This window comes from Mesocricetus auratus, unplaced genomic scaffold (genome assembly GCF_017639785.1).
Source record: "Mesocricetus auratus isolate SY011 unplaced genomic scaffold, BCM_Maur_2.0 Super-Scaffold_100014, whole genome shotgun sequence".
In the NCBI taxonomy this organism is placed as follows: Eukaryota; Metazoa; Chordata; class Mammalia; order Rodentia; family Cricetidae; genus Mesocricetus; species Mesocricetus auratus.
In genome coordinates, this window is record NW_024429197.1 from 35,674,656 (window position 1) to 35,695,719 (window position 21,064).

The following is a 21,064-nucleotide window of genomic DNA, read 5'->3' on the forward strand; positions in this document are numbered from 1 at the left end:
ATGACTCTCTTCAGGGGGAAGCAGTGTGAAGTATGGTAAGAGCACACAAAAGAAAGAGATGTCACCAAGACAGAGGGGAGGTCAAGGGAAGGGTCACAAATGAGGCTGAGATTAGACAGGCAGGCTTATGATCAGACACAGGTAGAGGGAAGAGCTAAGGGCAAGGACATGGCCGGGAATGGGTGGGACCTGTCTGAGAAAACATGAGGAAGCCTTGTGGGGGATAAGCCAGAAAGTCAGAGCCACATCTTGCATTGCTTTTTCTTGGGTATCATCTAAAAACCTGGAGACCCATTCCTCAGATAAGGTGGAGCAAGCCATGGTTTGTGGGCTAAATCTGGACCTTATCATTGTTCTATTAAAGACAGACTTATCAGATGGCATGTTGAATGATCAGCATTCCAAGGATGAGGAACACTGTTAGAGGTAGGCAATTCAGTGGGTTACATATCCTGCAATCACCTGGGGAGGGAAAACAGAAACCCAAAAGGTTAGAGGAGCGCAGTGGAGTCAAAGCAAGGATGAGAAGGGCCTTTCCTGTGTGTAAAACCAGCTCTGCTGCTCGTGGAGCAGTGTGACAGCTTTGAGAAGGGTTCTAGTCACAAAGGTCTGGAAGGTTGGCATTGTGACATGTAAGAACCCTATGTTCCAGAGGAAGCCACTGACCCCAAAGTGTAAGGGCCTGTGAGAATGTTAGTCAGACCTGTGAAGATTTTAGAAGCAAGCACATCTCTCCCGCCCCCGCTTATATCAGCAGAAAGAAATGTGGTGATGAAAACTACTGACCACAATACTACCGTCGGCTGCTGAGACTCCAGAGTGGAGACACGGGGATGCTGAACACGGTTTTCTTCCTCAGAAGTTACAGAGCATTCAAGGCCTGTGGGTCTTGTAACACAGACCTTTAGTTTCAGCTCCCAGAACTAAAACAATAAACAAGACTTTGATCTAAAATTCAGCATAATTCTGTGAGTCAGACAGGGACGGAAAGGAAGCAGGATCATGGGAAGTCGTCCTACAGAAGTCACGGAGTTGCTAAATAAGAAAAAACACTAAGTGGCTGTGACAGTCTTGTCACTTGCTGAGTTCTGAGAGAGTTGGTGTGAGTATAGCCGAAGGAAACAAGCAGACGGACGGACAAATGCAGGTCTTCGATGATTACACTGTGGCAAGAATAACAGAAGATGAGATGGTCTGCAGCAAGAGAAGACACTTGGTGTAGAGATTATAAAAAGGAATCCCACACACCTGCCATCTAACTAGTAAGTCTAACCTTACTTTATATCAAACAATTATCGCCCACCCATATCTGCACAATGAAAGTGTATAACAGCTCCATGGTTTCCATACTTTTAGTGTTTCAGCTTTTTACAGGTTACAGTCCATCACTGAGGAAAGTCGGGGCAGGACGCGAAGGGTGGGCTTGAACTAGAAACCAGGGAGGAACGCTGTTTCATGGCTTGCTCGGCTAGCTTTCTTTGATTTTTAATTTTGTATTTTAAATTTTATTTATTCTTTCAGTTTTCTGTGCATTTGTGTTCTGAATTTCGTGCCTCATCCCCTGGAACTGGAGTTAGACAGTTGTGAACTGTCATGTGGGTGCAGGGAATTGAACCTGGGTCCTCCTGAAGAGCAGTCAGTGCCCTTAACCACTGGGCCATCTCTCCAGCTCCCTGTATTGGCTTTTTAAATGGGCCACACAGAGAGGTTAAGCAACAAGCCCACTGTCACACAGCTTTCATGTGATGGCACTAAGCATTTAAGCTCAGTCAATCTGACTCCAGAGTCCATGTTCTTAGGCAGGTCATTGACGCCGTGGTACATTTGAGGTGGAGAGAAAGAAGGGTCTGTTCAGTTGCTTGGTCAGTTTGTTAGGTTTTGCTTGTTTCAGATGCTTTTTCTTCTTGGGAAATTTTATGCATGACTACTGCATTTACATAATTTCTACCTCCTTTCCCCTCCAACTCCTCCCCTGCCCCTCAACTCTCCCTGATGCAACTCTCCCTTAACATAATTAACTATTTTATTAGTACTGTTGTGTGTGTGTGCATGTGTGTGTGTGTGTGTGAGAGAGAGAGAGAGAGAGAGGGAGGGAGGGAAGGAGAGAGAGACAGGGAGGGAGGGAAGGAGGGAGGGAGGGGGGGAGAGGGAAGGAAAGGGAGGGAGAGGGAGAGAGAGAGAGAGAGAGAGAGAGAGAGAGAGAGAGAGAGAGAGAGAGAGTGCGCCTACTGAGTCTGTTTACTGCTGCTCATGTGTTTAGTGTTTGTTAAAAGTGCACAGAATATGGGCCCTGTTGTTTTCACTCTCCCTTCAGTTTAATTTTCTATCGGGTTTTTCTTTTTTTCAACTTGATGGATTGATCCAGACGAACCTCAAGAGGGTGTTGTCAAAGGCAAGAGCCTTGCTGGAGGCCAAAGGCAATCACAGCATTCACGGCTATCCGTTTTCTCCCTGGCAGCTAACCACTTACATTATGAGGGTATTAGAGACTCAGAGATGAATTAGATGTGATTCCTGCCTTCAAGAAGTGCATAGTTCAGAGGGGATAGCTACAAGGCTTTATTTTGCATGAAGACAGTTGCTATCCAAACTATGGTGCACAGGGACTACTTCCTATAGAGGTGTTGCTTGATGAAGAGAAATTAGGAATGGAGGGAGTGGAAGACTGTCCCTATAAACAGAGAATATTAAGAAGTAACAAGTAAAGAAAGATGAATGCACATGGGAAACCACAGATGTTCCTCGTGGCTGGGCAATCGAGTATTTGTAATCACATGATACTGAATTCAGAGGCCACACTATGAGCCTTGTATAATAGAGCAAGGAGTTCTGGTGTTGTTTATTGTGTTTTGAAGAGACTGAAGCTTTAAGTAGGAAGACAAACCATAGTTTCTTGAAAAAAAACAATACAAATATATGAAAAATAGAATTAATTCATCAAATATATAAAGGAAAATTTAAACTATTGCAGTAATCCAAGCAACAACTTATAGACTCCTAAACTGAGGTTATATGAGGTAAAACAGGAAGAGCTAAGAAGATACTTGGATGGGTCCTATGCCAGATAAAGTGATTGTGAGTATTTACACAAGAGGTAAGGGGCTTCTGCATTAAAGTGGGAACCAAATCCAGATTTGGGAAGACCTGCATCAGAATAACACTTAAAAATAGATAACTAGAGTTCATGAGTCAATAATCTATGCAGCACATCCCACACACCCCAGTAGATTCCTAGACTGGAGCCCCAGCAGCCACGTGCTTGCCTACTTTAGTTCCCAGGAGGAGAGTGAGAGGGTTCCTAATCTTCACCCTCTGAATTTTTACTTTGGAGGCCTGAGGGGACACTAAGAAATCTGTATCCACATTTTCAGCTCATTCTGTAGCATGGCTAAGAAGGAGAATTACTATGATGTCCCAGTGTGTGAGCCAGAAGCCTGAGAGATGCTAGTGTGGTCACATGGGTTGGAATAGAGTTGTGGTTGCAGAAAAGGAATGATGGAGGAAGTTTGCACTACTGGTGGGAAATATAGTAAGTCGGGCTGTATACACAGACTTACAACTCAGGAGAATTTGTTTGGACAAATATGACAGTAGATTAAGCCATGGATTCATAAGAGGTTGTCTTTGGAGAAATGTGCAGCAATGGGAAATATGATGTAGCCCTGGGGATATAAGTGTTTGAGGAGAGGCCTGAAGACATTGGTAAGGAATCTTACAGAGAGCGAAGAAGACTGATGATATGGAAACTGAGAGGGACAAGAATTTCTATAGCAAAGCATAATCAGTATTTACAAATTTATACAAGTTCAAATAGTGTAAAAGCAAGAACAAAGTATTCATCAGTTCATAAGACAGCGACCCTGAAAACCTAGGCACTGATTTAATTAGAAGCCAGATGATGGTAGATGGGGTACAAAGGAGATGTAGAAAATTAGAGCCCTGAAGTAGACTGGAGTTTAAAGAAACTTTGCAGTTAAGGAAATAGGAGACAGAAAATAATAGGTGTCGTCATGATCATCTTTCCCTGCTACAGCAGCACATTTATAAAATGAGGAGGCATGTTACACCTTACCATGCTGATTGTGACATTGAAGGCAGAGGGAACTAAAAGTAGGAGACACAGGACACCTCATGCTAAAGCAGTGCTTGTCAACCTTCCTAATGCCACAATCCTTTAATACAGTTCCTCATGATGTGGTGACCACAACCATAAAATTATCTCATTGCTGTTTCATACCTGTAATTTTGTAATCATTTGAATCATAATGTAATTTCTGACATGTGACTCCCCAAAGGGGTCATGAACCACAGGTTGAGAACTGCTGCTCTAAAGAGACCTTTAATTCCAGCACTCGGGAGGCAGAGACAAGTGGATCTCTGTGAGTTTGAGACCAGCCTGGTCTACAAAAGCTAGTTCCAGAACAGCTTCCAAAGCCACAGAGAAACCCTGTCTCAAAAAACCAAAAAACACAGGGGAATGCCTGGACCCTGCCCTGAGTGAAATGACAGACTCTAGATATCCCCTATGTGGAAGGAAGTGGGGATAGGGTGGGAGGCTGGGGGGGGGGGGGATGGTGGGAGGGTGCAGGAGGAGGGGAGGGAGAGGTAACTGGGATTGACATGAAGCAAGCTATTTAAAATTAAAATAATAAAAAAACATAAATGGAAAAAACAAAAAACAAATAGAAGATAGATAGATAGATAGATAGATAGATAGATAGATAGATAGGTAGATAGATAGAGAAGCCTGCTTTACTCCTTAGCTTAAGTAAGCAGCATATCTTGTGTTCTTGTGTGATCTGTACCTTTCTCATGCTGGGAAAACCATTCTCTTCAACGTGCTAATTCACCTTCCTATTTCTCACTGAGAATAGTCTGTCTCCACTAGAAGACGTTTTGACCTATGCACTTCAGTGATGAAAGCAGGAACCCAAATTCCATCCTTGCTTCTCAAATACAAAATGACCTGTTCTGACTCTAAAAGGAAAATCTGTAGTGTCCAGATGAACTATTTATCTCTTCCAAAATCTTTCCCTGCCTTCCTGCAGGAGACTCTCAAAGCTTACAGCATCCACAGTGTGCTGACACCTGGATCCAGACCTCTCTCTCCCACTTGTAGGAGCCTAAGCCTGTGTGGACAGGCACATGGCCCATGAGACCACCCTTTCCTGCCTTAGTAGCCATGAGCTTATATGGGTAAGGCCTGTCTGTCTGTCTGTGTCCCCATGGCCCAGAGTTTTCCAAGCACAAGTTCTTTGACACATCGGTACTTTGGTTTGGACATAGTCTCCTCTCTAAGGGCATCCTCCCTAAAAGTTCATGTATTGAAAACTTGGTCCCCAGTGTAGTGATATGAGAGGCACCGAGGTCACTGGGACCCTGCCACAGAGGGAGTTTGTAGAGCTCTCTTGGGGCAAGCTCAGTCTTACAATGGAGCAGACGTAAAAGAATAAAACTGAATCCTGACTTCCCTCTGGCTTTATGTCTGACATCATGGTTCTTGTACCTCCTGTCATCATCCTCATACCATTTGCCATAAGGTTTCACTCAGAGATGAACAAATGAAACGTCCAAATCTTAGACTTTAGCTCCAAAACTATGACCTAAATAGGTAATCTCTCTTTTTCATAAAGTATTCATTCTAAGGTATGAATCTAATAATAATAAAGAATCTAATATCTATTGGGTGGCCTGGAGTCCACCAAGAATGGTAACTAAAGGAAGCATCAACAATGCATACTCGGAAAGTATCTTTGCTTTTCATTATTAAATTATCTATATTCTTTTTATTTTATTTAAATTAGAAACAATCCTATTTTACGGATCAATCCCAGTTACCTCTCCCTCTCATCTTTCCATGCCCCCCACCAGCTCCCCATCCCATTCCCCTTCTGCTCCCCAAGGAGGGTGAGGCCTTCCATGGGGGATCATCAAAGTCTGTCACATTATTTGGGGCAGGGCCAAGATCCTCCCCTGTGTGTCTAGACTGAGAGAAACTCTCTGTGGGGAATGGGCTCCCAAAGTCTTGGAAAGTATGTTAAGGCAAGGCAGTATTTTCCACAAAAAGAGAGAATGTAAAGAGAAGAAATGGGGGTGTGTGAAGTGTCCAAGAGGAAATGGGAAGAATTAATTGCCTACTTAAAATACTCCCTCTTGTGTGAAACAGAGGCTCAACATTTAAGCCTCTGTTTGGGAGCTGGAGAGATGGTTCAGTCAATGGCAAGAACACTTGCTGTGTAAGCATGAGAACCTGAGTCCAAATCTCCAGACACACAAAAAGTCAAGCATGGTTGTTTTCACACTGTAGCTCCAGCACTGGGGCATGGGGAGAGATAGAGGATGACCAGGGCCGTGAGAGTTTCTGTCTCAAGGGAATAGTGCAGGACATGACGCAGGAGGATACTTAACATCCTCCTCCTTCGGCACTCATGTACATATTGTGCATACATCACACATATCTCACACACACACACACACACACACACACACACACACACACACACCAGTTATGCAAACTTAGGCCACCAGCTCAGCCACATCTTCAACATTTTTAGATCTTATCCCAACAAGATGACAGACATCCTTCCCACCCTCCTGGCTGCACTCAAAGTGTCTCAGCTCCTGTCCACTGTGCAGCCAGGTAAGTATCAGAGTCCACCCACACAGATGTGAAATGGAATATCAAAAGATCTGCATTTATCCTACTTGGTTTGTATAGAGATTTTACACACACACAAAGACAGATACACACACAGACACACACACACACACAGATGTACACACAGACACATACAGAAATACACAGACACACACACACTCGGGTGGGTATTCATACTTGGTACAATATTTGGCGAGGGAAACGGGTAGAAGAAAGTACATGAAGTACCAAGCAATGTGAATTCAAATCTTTGCCTTTCCGGCATGGCTGTCCCTTGTAATACTGACTGGAAAATGTCCAGTATAATACAGGAGAGATAGGGAAGAACCTTTTGGACTAGAGGGAAATTCAGTCTTGACACTGACCGGTGTTCTTTAAAAACACAGGTGAGCTCAGTACTTCCAGTGAGCCATGGTAATTTTTATAATTATGTGCCACCAGATCCCATTCAATTCACTGTTCAAAAACATGCAATCATTGGTCCAATTTTTAAAAAAAACATAAAAGAGAGTACTGGATTACTAATTCTGCATCCATTTTTTCCAATTTACTTGTTAAAATGTGTGTGTGTGTGTGTGTGTGTGTGTGTTAGCATGTTCACCTGTGTGTGGATGCATGTTGGGGCAGCACACCCGTGTGGACATATGTGTGGAGGCTGGAGATGGATGCCAGGAGCCATCAGCCTATTTCCTGAGAAAATTATCTTCCAGTCAAGACCAGACCTCACCAACAAGGCTACTCTCATTGGCCAGTTTGCTCTGGGAATAACCTATTTCACCTTCATGATTTATAATGACAGGTGGTTAGCCATATTTACCCAGCATTCACCTGGGATCTGGGGATCTGAACTCAGGTCCTCATGCTTGCTGGCAAGTTCTTCACCCACTGGGTCATTTCTCTGGCCGCCAGTACCCCTGTGTTCTTGCCTTAATTCTACCAGTAAGCATTAGTACTAAACTAATAAAGTCCTGTGTGACCTTCAGTTTACTCATCCAAAAATAGAAATTAATTGGACCAGATTTTGATGTCCATCCAGCTCATGTGCATTATTTGAACCCCAATGAGGATTTTCAGATTAGCTGCTTCTAGGTGTCTGCTAAGTGTTGTGCACCAATGAGTCAATTTAAGTTTAGTTAATTGTATGAAGCTGAGGCCTTTGCATGCTTTTCATTTAAGTTATATCATGAGGACTGGAGAGATGGCTCAGAGGTTAAAGACACTGACTGCTCTTCCAGAGGACCTGGGTTCAATTCCCAGCACCCATATGGCAGTTCACAACTGTCTGTAACTACAGTTTCAGGGAATCTGATACCCTCACACAGATATATATATACAGGCAAAGCATGAATGCACAAAGAACAGAATAAATAAACTATTAAAAATGAAAATATATCATGACAAAAGAGAACAGATGTTCAATCACTCAGCCTCACTTTCAATAGGAGCACATCTGGCTCTCATGTGACAAGCTTGAAGTTCTGGTTTTTTTTTCCTATTGAAATTATAATTCTGTGACTGCTTCTGTGATCAACAAAGCTCTGAAATATACCCAGAACAATAATAGAAATGGACTCTCTCTTTATGGCTAAATAACCATCACGTGTTTCTGTCTAAATTGAATTGTATGTTTCTTATTCCTCCCTTTCAAACAGGAATTGCTTGACACAGGATGATGGAAAAAATCCTGAAGAAGTTAGATGCCTTGGATGAGAGTGCAAGGATACTTGCAGCCATCAGAGCAAAGGTGTATGAAGTGGAAGCTAAGAACACTGTCCTCGTTAAAGAGTTAACATTTCAGATAAGATTTGTACTTTATAATGAATGATGTATTTATGTGACAAATTCGTTTATATCTTCATTTAAATGACTTTCAACTTTATAAGATCAACTGAAAGTCATTTATCTAAGTAGATAATAAGAAGACTTATTAAGTAATCAAGGACATAACTCAGTGGTAGAGAGCTGGCCTAGTATATTGGAGGCCCCAGTACCACAAAAAAGAACAGCAAAGATAAAAAATGAACCATACATTATCACTTCTAAGTAGCTGTTATGTGCTAGGTCATATATGTATCCAAACTGCTTTAAAAAGTACTGCCTCCCAAACAGTAAATCTGGCTACCCACAGTTGTTACCAATATGCTAAGTATATACAAAGTTATTTGTAGATACATGAAAAGCACCAAGTCCCACATCTAACTGCAAGCTATTTGGGATTGACAGCTGCTGGAAGAGGGAAAAATACGTTTTCTTCACTAGAATGACACCAAATAGAATAGTCACACTCCAGGGCAAGCCTCATGCTCAGGAGTAGTTGATCAACACAAATTGAACTGTATATTTATTTGTTTGTGTGTTTTGTCTTGGTTTAGGGTTTTTTCTTTGTTTATTTTAAGAAAGAAATCACATGGGGTGGGGGTCAGATCTGAGAGGAGCTAGATAGGAGAAAAGAATATGATCGAAATGTAGTGTAGAAAATTCTCAAAAAATAGATAAAACTTTCTAAAGGAAAAGTAACATTTGGCATTGTTATTGAATTAAGAATAATTGGACAAGGCTGGGTGATGGTAGCACACACCTTTAATCCCAGCACTGGGGAGGCAGAGGCAGGTGGATTTCTGTGAGTTTGAGGCCAGCCTGGTCTACAGAGCAAGTGCCAGGACAGCCTCCAAAGCCACAGAGAAACCCTGTCTCAGAAAAAAGAAAAAAAGAATAATTGGACTATATAGAAACAAAGTAAACTAAAATAGGCAGGACTCAGAATTCAAGGCAAAACAGTTGACAAAGATAATACTTCACAAATACTAGAGTTTTAGCATATATATGAGCAAATTGATTTCTGTTCCAAAGAAACATGTATACTATAGGTTCACAGCTGCCTACATCTCCAACAGCCATCCAGTAGGGAGGAAACCTGCAGCCTAGTTAGTCTGTTTGATTTCTCCATATCCTGCAGCCAATGTGTGTGACATCTCCACTGATATGGTCTTACCTAGCTCAGTTCTAATACAGACAATAGCCTTTTGTTTTAGGAGTCTTGGGAACCTCCATGGGCAATCACTCATAGGGAGGCAACCCACCATTTACAATGGGGTCATCCCCACTAATAGCCCTGTTGCTCTAGGAAGTGCCTTTTCAACTCACACTTCTTTCAAAATCTTCAACTGACACTTCTACTGTTCTTCCACAATGTTTTTTTTCTTTTCTTTTTTATTTAACTTTTTACACATGTTACTCTGAGTTCCCTCTCCCTCCCTTCCTCCCCCTAACCCCCAGTCCTCCCAGCACCCCACCCCACTCCATCCCCCCTCCACTCCCCAGGGAGGGTAAGGGCTTCTATGAGGGATTTTCAGAGTTTGTCATATCATCCTGGGCAGGGTGTAGGTCCTCCCCCATGTGTCCAGACTGAGAAAGCATACCTTCATGTGGAATGGGCTCCCAGAGTCTGTTTGTATGCCAGAAATAAATACTGCTCTAATCTCCAAGGACCCACAGATTGCCAAGGCCTCTTCTCTGACACCCAGGTTCAGGGCACAAGGCGGGGGTGGGAGGGCGGAGAGTGTCTGAATCAGTCCCATGCTGGCCTCTCAGTCATCAGTCTGGGTCCATGCATTACCTCTTGTTTAGGTCAGCTGCCTCTATGGGTTTCACCAGCCTGATCTTGATTCCTTTGCTCATCACTCCTCTTTGCAACTGGGTTCCAGGAGTTCAATTCCGTTTTTAGCTGTGGGTGTCTGCCTCTGCTTCCATCTGCCGCTGGATGAGGATTCTAGGATGGCATTTAGATCTGTGAAGATCTCACTAGTGCCAGATCAATCTCCTTCAACTTATAATGGTTCCCTCTATTATGGTATCTCTCATCCTTCTCTCTTCTATTCTTACCCTGGCTCAACCTTCCTGATCTCCCATGTCCTCCTCTCCCCTCCTCTTTTCCCTCTCTCTCCCATCTCCTTTGTCACCCCCCCAATCCAATTAGGATATCTCGTCCCATAACCCTTCTCCGAGTTTCCATGCATATCTCTCTTAGGGTCCTCCCTGCTTCCCATACTCTCTGGTGGTGGGATTGTAGGATGACGATGCCCTGCTCCATGTCTAAAATCCATGTATAAGTGAGTACATACCATGCTTGTCTTTTTGTGACTGGGTTATCTTACTCAGGCTGGTTTCTTCTAGTGCCATCCATTCGCCTTCAGATTTCAAGATTCCATTGTTTTTTTTTCTGCTGAGTAGTACTCCATTGTGTAAATGTATCACATTTTCTCTACCCACTCTTGAAGGGCATCTAGGTTGCTTCCAGGTTCTGGCTATTACAAATAATGCTGCTATGAACACAGTTGAACAGATGTCCTTATTGTTTGAATGTACATCTTTTAGGTATATACCTAAGAGTGGAATTGCCGAATCTTGTGGTAGACTGATTCCCATTTTCCTGAGGAATATCCATGCTGATCTCCAAAGTGGCTGCACAAGTTTACATTCCCACCAGCAGTGGAGAAGTGTTCCCCTTTCTCCACATCCTCTCCAGAATAAACTGTCACTAGTGTTTTTGATTTCAGCCATTCCAACAGGAGTCAGATGGTATCACAGAGTTGTTTTGATTTGCATTTCCCTGATTGCTAGGGATGTTGAGCACTTTCTCAAGTGTCTCTCAGTCATTTTAGACTCCTCTATTGAGAATTCTCTATTTAGTTCTGTACCCCACTTTTTAAAATTTTTTTTACATTTATTTATTTTTTTCTATTTTAAATTTTTTTAAATTTATTTTTCAGTTTACATTTAGATAAGAAACAAGGTTGCTTCACAAGTCAGTTCCAGGTCCCTCTCCCTTTCCCTCCCCTCCTCCCGTGCCCTCCCCCCAGCCCCCCACCATTATCCCCTCATTTCCCCAGGGAGGGTGAGGCCCTCCATGGGGGTGTCCATAGTCTGTCATTTCATATAGGGCAGGGCCTAGACCCTTCCCCAAGAGTTCAGGGTGAGACTGCACCTCACATTGTTGGATGGGAGTCCAAAGTCCGTGTGTATACTCGGGATGGGTACTGATCTGCTGCCCAAGGCTCAATAGATTACCTAGGCCTCCTCACTGACACTCACATTTAGGGTGTCTTGATCAGTCCCATGCTGGATTCCCAGGCTGATGCCTGGGATTCAAGAGTTAACCTTTGTCAGGTCAGCTGTTTCTGGGGGTTAAACCAGCCCAGTCTTAATCCCTTTGGTCATCAGTCCTCCCTCTCTGTTCCTGGCTTTCTTGAGTTCAGCTCAGTACTTAACCGAGGGAGTCTGCCTCTTCTTCGATGTTTCCCAGACTCTCTAGCCATGGGATTGTAGGCTGGCACTCCCCAGATCTATGTCTAAAATCCATATATAAGAGAGTACATGCCATGTTTCTCTTTTTGTGACTGGGTTACCTCACTCAGGATGGTTTCTTCTAGTGTCATCCATTTGCCTGTGAATCTCAGGATTCCATTGTTTTTTTCTGCTGAATAGTACTCCATTGTGTAAATGTACCACATTTTCTCTATCCACTCTTCGGTTGAGGGACATCTAGGTTGCCTCCAAGTTCTGGCTATTACAAATAATGCTGCTATGAACATAGTGGAACAGACATCTTTGTTGTATGAATGGGCATCTCTTGGATATATGCCTAAGAGTGGAGTTGCTGGGTCTTGTGGTAGGTTTATTCCCATTTTTCTGAGGAATCTCCATACTGATTTCCAAAGTGGCTGAACCAGTTGGCACTCCCACCAGCAATGGAGGAGTGTCCCCCTTTCACCACATCCTCTCTAGCATAAACTGTCATTGGTGTTTTTGATTTTAGCCATTCTGACATGAGTGAGATGGTATCTCAGAGTTGTTTTGATTTGCATTTCCCGGATGGCTAAGGATGTTGAGCACTTTCTCAAGTGCCTCTCAGCCATTTTAGACTCCTCTATTGAAAATCTCTATTTAGTTCTGCAGCCCACTTTTTTTTTCTGCAGTCCACTTTTTAATTGGGTCCTTTGATGTTTTGGAGACTTGCTTCTTGAGTTCTTTGTAAATTTTGGAGATCAACCCTCTGTCAGATGTGGGGTTAGTGAATATTTTTTCCCATTCTGTGGGCTGCCTTTTTGTCTTGCTGACTGTGTCCTTTGCCTTACAGAAGCTTCTCAGTTTCAGGAGGTCCCATTTATTAATTGTTGATCTCACTGTCTGTGCTACTGGTGTTATGTTCAGGAAGCTGTCTCCTGTACCAATTCGTTCAAGGGTACCACCCACTTTCTCTTCTAAGAGGTTCAGTGTGGCTAGATTTATGTTGAAGTCTTTGATCCATTTGGACTTAAGCTTTGTGCATGACCATAAACATGGATCAATCTGCATTCTTCTACATGCCAGCCTCCAGTTATGCCAGCACCATTTGTTGAAGATGCTTTCTTTATTCCATTGTATATTTTTAGCTTCTTTGTCAAAGATCAGATGTTCATAAGTGTGTGGGTTAATATCTGGGTTTTCAATTCGATTCCATTGGTATACCTGTCTATTTTTGTGCCAATACCAAGCTGTTTTCAGGACTATAGCTCTATAATACAGCTTGAGGTCAAAGATGGTGATGCCTCCGGACGTTGCCTTATTGAACAAGGTTGTTTTGGCTATCCTGGGTCTTTTGTTTTTCCATACAAAATTGATTATTGTTCTTTCAAGGTCTGTGAAGAATTGTGCTGGGATTTTAATGGGGATTGCATTGAATCTGTAGATTGCTTTTGGCAGGATTGCCATTTTTACTACATTGATCCTACCTATCCAAGAGCATGGGAGGTCTTTCCATTTTCTGAGGCTTCTTTAATTTCTTTCTTTAAAGATTCAAAGTTCTTGTGATACAGGTCTTTCACTTGTTTGGTTAGCGTTACCCCAAGGTATTTTATGTTGTTTGTGGCAACTGTAAAGGGTGATGTTTCTCTGATTTCTTTTTTAGCCCTTTTATCATCTGTATATAGTAGGGCTACTGATTTTCTTGAGTTGATCTTGTAGCCTGCCACTTTGCTGAAGGTGTTAATCAGCTGTAAGAGTTCCCTGGTAGAGTTCTTTGGGTCATTGATGTAAACTATCATATCATCTGCAAACAGTGAAAGTTTGACCTCTTCCTTCCCAATTTGTATCCCCTTGATCCCCCTTTGTTGTAGTATGGCAATGTTTAGAACTTCAAGTACCATGTTGAAAAGGTATGGTGAGAGTGAACAGCCTTGTTTTGTTCCTGATTTTAGAGGAATTGCGTTGAGTTTCTGTCCATTTAGTTTGATGTTGGCTGTTGGTTTACTGTATATAGCTTTTATTATGTTTAAGTATGTCCCTGTTATCCCAGATCTCTCCAAGACCTTTATCATGAAGCTGTACCCCAATTTTTAATTGGATCCTTTGGTATTCTGGAGACTTGCTTCTTGAGTTCTTTGCAAATTTTGGATATCAGCCCTCTGTCAGATATGGGGTTTGTGAATATATTTTTCCATTTTGTGGGCTGTCATTTTGTCTTGTTGACTGTGTCCTTTGCCTTGCAGAAGCTTCTCAGTTTCAGGAGGTCCCATTTATTGTCAATCTCAGTGTTTGTGCTACTGGTGTTATGTTCAGGAAGTGGTGTCCTGTACTAATTCGTTCAAGGGTACCACCCACTTTCTCTTCTAAGAGTTTCAGTGTGGCTGGATTCCACGATGTTTTTACAAATCTGTAAAACACTCAATGTATAATATATGTTATATATAATATGTAAATGCATTGTATAGTTAGAAACCTTTTTACACTCATTCCAACCAATTGTTAGTTAATCTTGGGATTTAAAAACAAAGGGGATTTTCTTTAAGTTGGCAAAGTTCAATATGACAAGATCCCATCACTTAAACCAATTTTTTCATCAAAGTGGCAACACTGAATACAGCAGTGCGGATGGAAATGCTGTAGATGAGGAAATACCTCATCTAACTTTCCCTGATCCACTGTCATCTTCTATGAGGCATCTGGCCTCTTCATACTGGGGTACTGCCACTGCTGTAGGTCCACTGTACATCTCCCCGCCCCCAATGGTCCCAGTGAAGCCTGATCACACTGATTTCCATGGAACATGGCCAAAAGCATATATGCATGGACCTGGCATTCCCATCTCTTGAGCTGGCTCCCTGGGTGAGGATGAAAAGCTCCAAGAAGGAACTAAGGCCTCATATCTCCATCAGCAGTACCTAACTAGTTAAGGAGCTATGGATTGAGGACACCATCTCCACTCCAGTGTACTTGCTTGCAGGGAAAAAATACAAACAACATATTCTCCAGGGAAAATAATCCCCTACCCCCAGGACAAAGGTCATTATTTCTGTTCCTACTTACCTCTCTCCATATCCATCTATTGCTGGCCATTGCCTCTGGAACTTTGGGGAGCTGTCATTAATTAAAGTATACTTATCTCCAGCATTCACTGAAATACACATGTTTTGCACATTAGTCAGGAACTAACAAATCTATAGATCAATATGGAGCCTGCAATCACCATTTGCCTTTACCTTGGGAACATCATCAGAGATTTCTTTCCGCCCCACCAAGGAGTTGAAGCAGAAATACCTTGTTCTTACCTCCCTGTTTTTTGCTCCTTTCACACTGATGAATTGCCATCCAGCCTTTAAAGCCTTCCAAAGACTCATAAGCACAGTATTTGGCTTTCTAGCAATCCTATCTCCCAGAAGGAACTCTGCTTGACACGGATCTTGCCACTTTTGCTTTCAAGTAACCTGGAGAAGTCCAATTATCTTTTTTCATCTTCTGGGCGTTTAAAAAATCTTCTGATTCCAACTTATCTGCCAGTGTAAGCCATTCAGATCTGGAGAGCGCTCCTTCCTCATAAATATTGCATCCCACTGTGGAGCTCAGCAAGGCCACTGAAGACCCAGTTCAGTGTTTGGTGCCCATTCCTACACAACTTTGTGGAATGGGCATCAAACACTGGCTCTAAAAGCTACATTTCCCTCAGTCCCATCCTCTGCTGCCTTCCAGTCCCTGATACATGGGAAACTGAGCTGACAATAACTGGACTTGTAAGTACCAATCATCAGCAACCTGTTTCCCTCTGATTTCCTCAGATCCTTCAGCCTTGGTTTAAGGAGGAATGGAGGAATGAGTAGTTCTATTACTCAGTTCCTCTGCTTTTTCTGCATGCAGACTCATCTACCCTTTGTTCTTTGATGTCAATGTTCAAGTAGTGAGAAACACTTCTCCCTATCTAGAAGATAATGAATATCTCCTGCTTGTCACAGTTTTCTACACTGTGCCTGTTAGGGTCCTATTTGCATACTGAGCCATGGGTTTTCTTTGAGTTAACACTCAGACCTGAGGGCTTTTTTCTGTCACTTCTATGTCACTCTCTTCTCACTCTCTAACCTTCTTCTAGGTCCCAACTTTGGTTTCCAGGAAGGGCTATCTGACAAATCTAGCTTCTACCTTCCTCTCACAGAGTCCTCCACACTGTGAGACATACCAGGTTAACACCTACATATCATCCTTTTATTTTCCATCCTTTCTACCAAATCAGAGGCTGGTGTTGAGGCTTGCATCCACATACATGCCTTTTTCCCATGGGAATTCCTTCCTTACATGGGTAAATTCACTCTGGGTGAGCAGAACCTTGGTTATATGCAAAGGCCACACAAGTGATGCCATAGCCTGCTTACCATCATATCCATGCCATTTACAGGGATTGTGATAAATTATCTGGTTCATTAGCCGGTTGGAAAGCATGTCCTCACTCATGTCATAGATTTCACTCATCCAAGAGTAATGTCATCACATTCCACATACAGGAAGATGATCAGCCTATGTATGATATCTTGCAAGGATGCTAAAGTCTCTGATGGCTCAATCCTAGTTGCATGTCTTAACACTCATAACAAGAAGCATGCAACTGACACTACAGAAAGGAAACACAGTATCTCACACCACACAAGGAAAGAAAGCCATGTTAAGATTGCATACAAAGGATGGATCAATGTCAGTAGCATGTATTATTGCCCATCACAGGGGGCATGTCGCTGCATTTCTCCAAGTAATACTTGATTGTTGGTCCCTATACACATGTGAATTATAAGACTTTTTCTGGAGAGAGACAAGCAAACATCCACTCACCACAGATGGAGCATGGACAACAGATCAAAAACTGGTGAAACAATCCGTTTATTGGGGTTACTGTGAGAGCATGCATAACTCAGAGGCAGCTATATCACCAAACAGCCTACCCCAGCATCAATGATAATTCATAAATGCCACATCGTTGAGTTCCCTTCCCAACTTGTATGTGGCTCCATGGAAGAGGCTCCTCTTCCCCAGCAGCTGGTGCAACTTCTATAACTTTAGAGGGTCATTGAAAATCTTGAAATTTCTCAACTTCCTAATTCTTATAAGTTTCATGAACTTCCTGTCTTATGACCATCCTTCCTCCCTCCAGGCAGGAAGTTTCAGTTCAGAGGAAATGAGTCTACAGCAATTTATAAAGGTCTCTCCTTAAATTCTAAATAATATTTAGGGTTAGAAGGGCTCCCGAATGGTTATCAGTGTGTTACCTTTATTAAGTAGATGGGGAAAGAGTCATATAAGTCACACAGTAAAGGTAAAAGAATCTTTTCAAGTTTAAATGGATAATGTTTCCACTCTCTAATTTTAAATCTTAAATATTTTCCATTATTCTCTTACACATGAATTCTCTCTATCTTTTTCTGTCTGTCTTTCTCTTTCTGTGTGTATATGTGTATATGAAGAGATTAATTTTTGTCCTTAATATATGGACTTTTGCCTTCGAAAGAGCGCTTATTTTCTCATTTTGGCTTCACTGCAGAAAACCGACAGTCATTTTGAACAAACAAAAAAGGCTTTGACTACGCCCCTGCTATCTGATCTTCATGTGGAATTTGGAGGCACAATTGCTCCATCTGCATTTAAGAGAGTAACAGGGATCATAGAAGATAAATCATGTGACCTTAATAAGTCAAAAATGTAACTATCATAACTCATCTGAAAGTTTGAAAGTGTTGTATTTGTCTTTGACTATCTGATAACCTAAGAAACTAAAACTAGCCCAGCATGATGGCACATGCCTTTAATCCCAGCACTCAGGAGGCAGAGGCAGGGGGATCTCTGAGCAGAGATTTAAGAGGGATTTTATTAGGAGAATTGACTCATGGGATTATGGAGACTAGGGAGCCCAGATAGGCCCTCTGATGGCTAGGATCCTTGGGAAGCTAGGAAATTATGTATTATGGCATCACATGAGTGTTGTCATCCTATCTGATGTGTGAACTGTCCCTGAGTCCATATTTCACCATTTTCCATTCAAATCTGTCACCCAAATGTGTTGGAACCAAGTTCTGATGTGTGTTCTTGTCAGCTTGTGAGTATTGGCACCTCATGTGCCCTGGTTCCTGTCCTAGGAGCAGGTTTGTCCTGTCCTCTCCACTTCAGGTTCCTTATCCAGTCAGTCTCAGTCTTCTGCCCTCAATCTGTAAAATGGACGTGTTTATCTTTCTCAAAATTTGTATCTTAAATCTGTTTTGTAAACTTTCTGGTTATTTTCATTCATAATAACTTTCATTTCTTCCAGGCATGTATCTTTTGAATATAAACCTGAACTGAAAAGTGCCTTTGAAGAGTCAGATTTACCTGGTCTTGCAACAAACAAAAAATATAAAGAAAGTAAGTCACTGGGTAATTCTGTATGTAATATACTCACTTCTCCTTTCACTTATTAATGAGTCCTATTAAATAGAAGTTTATTAATTACTTTCTTCTCCTTATTCCACTGTATAAACACACACACACACACACACACACACACACACACACACATACACATACACACTTAAATGTAATCTCACTTTATCACCCAAACTGGACTTGTACTCCTGGACTCAAGCAATGCCTCTGGATCATCTTTTCAGGTAACTGAGACTTCAGGCATATACCATCATACCTGGTTCACAAATACATTTTTATGAATATATTTTGATGTTTATATGGTTGATTCATTTCTTTTCCTGGGTAGACATGAAGACATAGCAATTACCCCAGACAGACAAGATACCAACAGACCAAGAAAAATTATTCCATCCAAGTCAAGTCTGATAAGCCAAACATCCATTCAGATTATTTCTATGAGTATACATGGGTGAGGGGTTACTTACAGGAGCATGGGTGATTCTTGACAGGGTACCAACAGAAAGTCCTTCCTCTAGCACATGCTGAAGAACCCTAACCCTCAGCCAACCTTCCCACCTTCTAGATTTGCTGGTACCCCTTCTTCCCAGGCCAAGTACACAGGGGCAAAAATCATGTGCTCCTAGGGCCGGGGTGATGGGAATAGAGACTGGAATCGCATGTGAGAGCCTAGTGACCTTCACCTCTCCTAGGAAGGAATGTTAGTAGCTTTTGTCACAGATGCTCATACATTGTCCTTATTTCCTTACGTACAGAAGGTCAGGTCATTCTTGAGTCACCTCAGCACTTGCTGAGCCATGATGGCCAATGGTCAAGTCACTCCTAGAGGAAATTGGACTATTTCTCTTTTTCTAGGACCTACTAGCTTCTCTTTTAGCTCAACCCTAAGACTTTCTTTGCAGCTAAGAAATAAAAGTCAAGTATGAATCACTTGTTTAATAGAATCATCATTACAGGATTAGAAATTTTAGGAATCTGTGGTCCCAGACAGACCCAGTGTTTTATAGATTTTCAGAGGAGTTTTGTATTATCTGCTACGTTTGTTTTTCTTTTCTTTTTTGTTTTGTTTTGTTTTTGTTTGTTTGTTTGTTTGTTGAGACAGGGTTTCTGTGTATTGTTCTGGAGACTGTCCTAGAACTAGCTCTGTAGACCAGGCTGGCCTCGAACTCAGAGAGATCCGCCTGCCTCTGCCTCTCGAGTGCTGGGATTGAAGGTGTGCGCCACCAACACCGGCCCTACTTTTGTTTTTCTATGTCATTGTCAACTTGGTGATTACACTGTTATCACCTTCCCTGACTGAGGCTTCTTGTCTACACCCTGCCCCACAATGCTTAATGTCTTGTTGTGCAATGTAAATTCTGGAAAAATGCTTTGAATGGCCTTTATTCTCTCCATTCCTGTGTAAACATCAGCCCACTTCCATCAGGACCCCTCCCTCACTTTCTGTCTAAAGTACACTGATCTGGATTAGCAGCAGCCCCAGTGTTACTAAATGCAAACAACACTTTTCATTTCCATTTTCTTCTATTTCTCCAGACTCAGCTAGTTGCTCATTTCCCTCCTTCTTCAAATCTTCAACTTTAAGCTTTTGGGACTGTTGATAACCAAGCACAGGTCTCATCAAAAGAAATAAAAAATAGTTCATTTTTTACTCAGATATGAGCCTAAGAACAAGGGTTCCAATTGCCCCACATAATATGTTCTAATTGGGGAAATGTACTTTTGAAGTTATCATAGTTAAGGCACAAAAGAAAGTCATAAACCAAGGTGTTTTCCAACCGCATTGGTGGGAACATTGACGTTACAGCCAAGTGGTGAACTCTCAGCTAGAGGTTTCACATGTTTTCTGATGACTTTCTTTCCTTTGGGGATGGTGGAATCTCATGATTGACTAAGTTAGCACATTTGGAAAAGATTTACCTGAGAGTCACAAGGATGTTTGGTCATACACAGACATGGGCAATGAATGGCTATTGAAAAATCTCACCAGAATACCAGGGACTGTGTGACTGTCAGTATAGCAATCAAAAAGCAGAATCTTGAAAGCTCGTTTTATGTAGAGAGCAAGCAATCTCGGAAACCACAGGAAATCTGCCTCAGGCTAGCTCCCACTAGTGTGTTGTCTAGGGAGCTGGTACAGAGTCAATTAATCATTTCAAAGTTTTGTCTTGAACTTCGGATTGGAAAGCCTGCCTAGTCCAAGAGATGCATGATGTCTGTACTTCTCTTCTTATCGCTCCCTGCACATTCCCATGATTATCAGCTCTCTCTGTGTAGTGAGGCGCTCCTGTACACCCAAAGCTCCCAGGCCTGCATTTTTCCTGAGTCACCATCCAGACTATCTCTACGTTAAAGGTTAACTCAGGGCAAACAGATGATATGAAGTACAAATGTGCTCTCATACTGCCAATTATGAAGTTTCCCTATCTGCCTCCTATTCTTTCCTACTGTTTTAATAACTCATGGCATCTGCAGCTGGGAATATCGTTGTTAGTTCAGCATCTTACCAGCAAGGGAGGCTGTATAAGTCATAGCACATTTACAACAGCAGGCAGATATGCAGAGGAATATGAGCAATGGGAAAAGCAGGAACGCTGCCCTGGAACCAAGAAGGCTCAGAAGCCAAAGGCACAAGATGTTAACACTAAGAATCCTCCTCTATTCTTTATGTCAAAGACAGTGTCATCAACTGCTTTA

General features: G+C 42.1%; 1 protein-coding gene across 2 annotated transcripts in view; it reads left to right on the forward strand.

Moving 5' to 3' along the window:
• Positions 1-640: 640 nt before the first annotated feature.
• The window catches only part of CUNH1orf141 (chromosome unknown C1orf141 homolog), a 51,064-nt gene continuing 30,640 nt past the window's right edge, over positions 641-21,064 (forward strand). The window contains exons 1-4 of one of the 2 annotated variants that reach the window (XM_040757434.1): positions 641-1,262; positions 8,311-8,402; positions 17,493-17,650; positions 18,255-18,346. In XM_040757434.1, coding sequence (XP_040613368.1) covers positions 8,328-8,402; positions 17,493-17,650; positions 18,255-18,346 — 325 coding nt within the window. In that variant the 5' untranslated portion in view covers positions 641-1,262; positions 8,311-8,327. The remainder of the gene's footprint in view (positions 1,263-8,310; positions 8,403-17,492; positions 17,651-18,254; positions 18,347-21,064) is intronic. The other variant, XM_040757435.1, reaches the window with a different exon arrangement.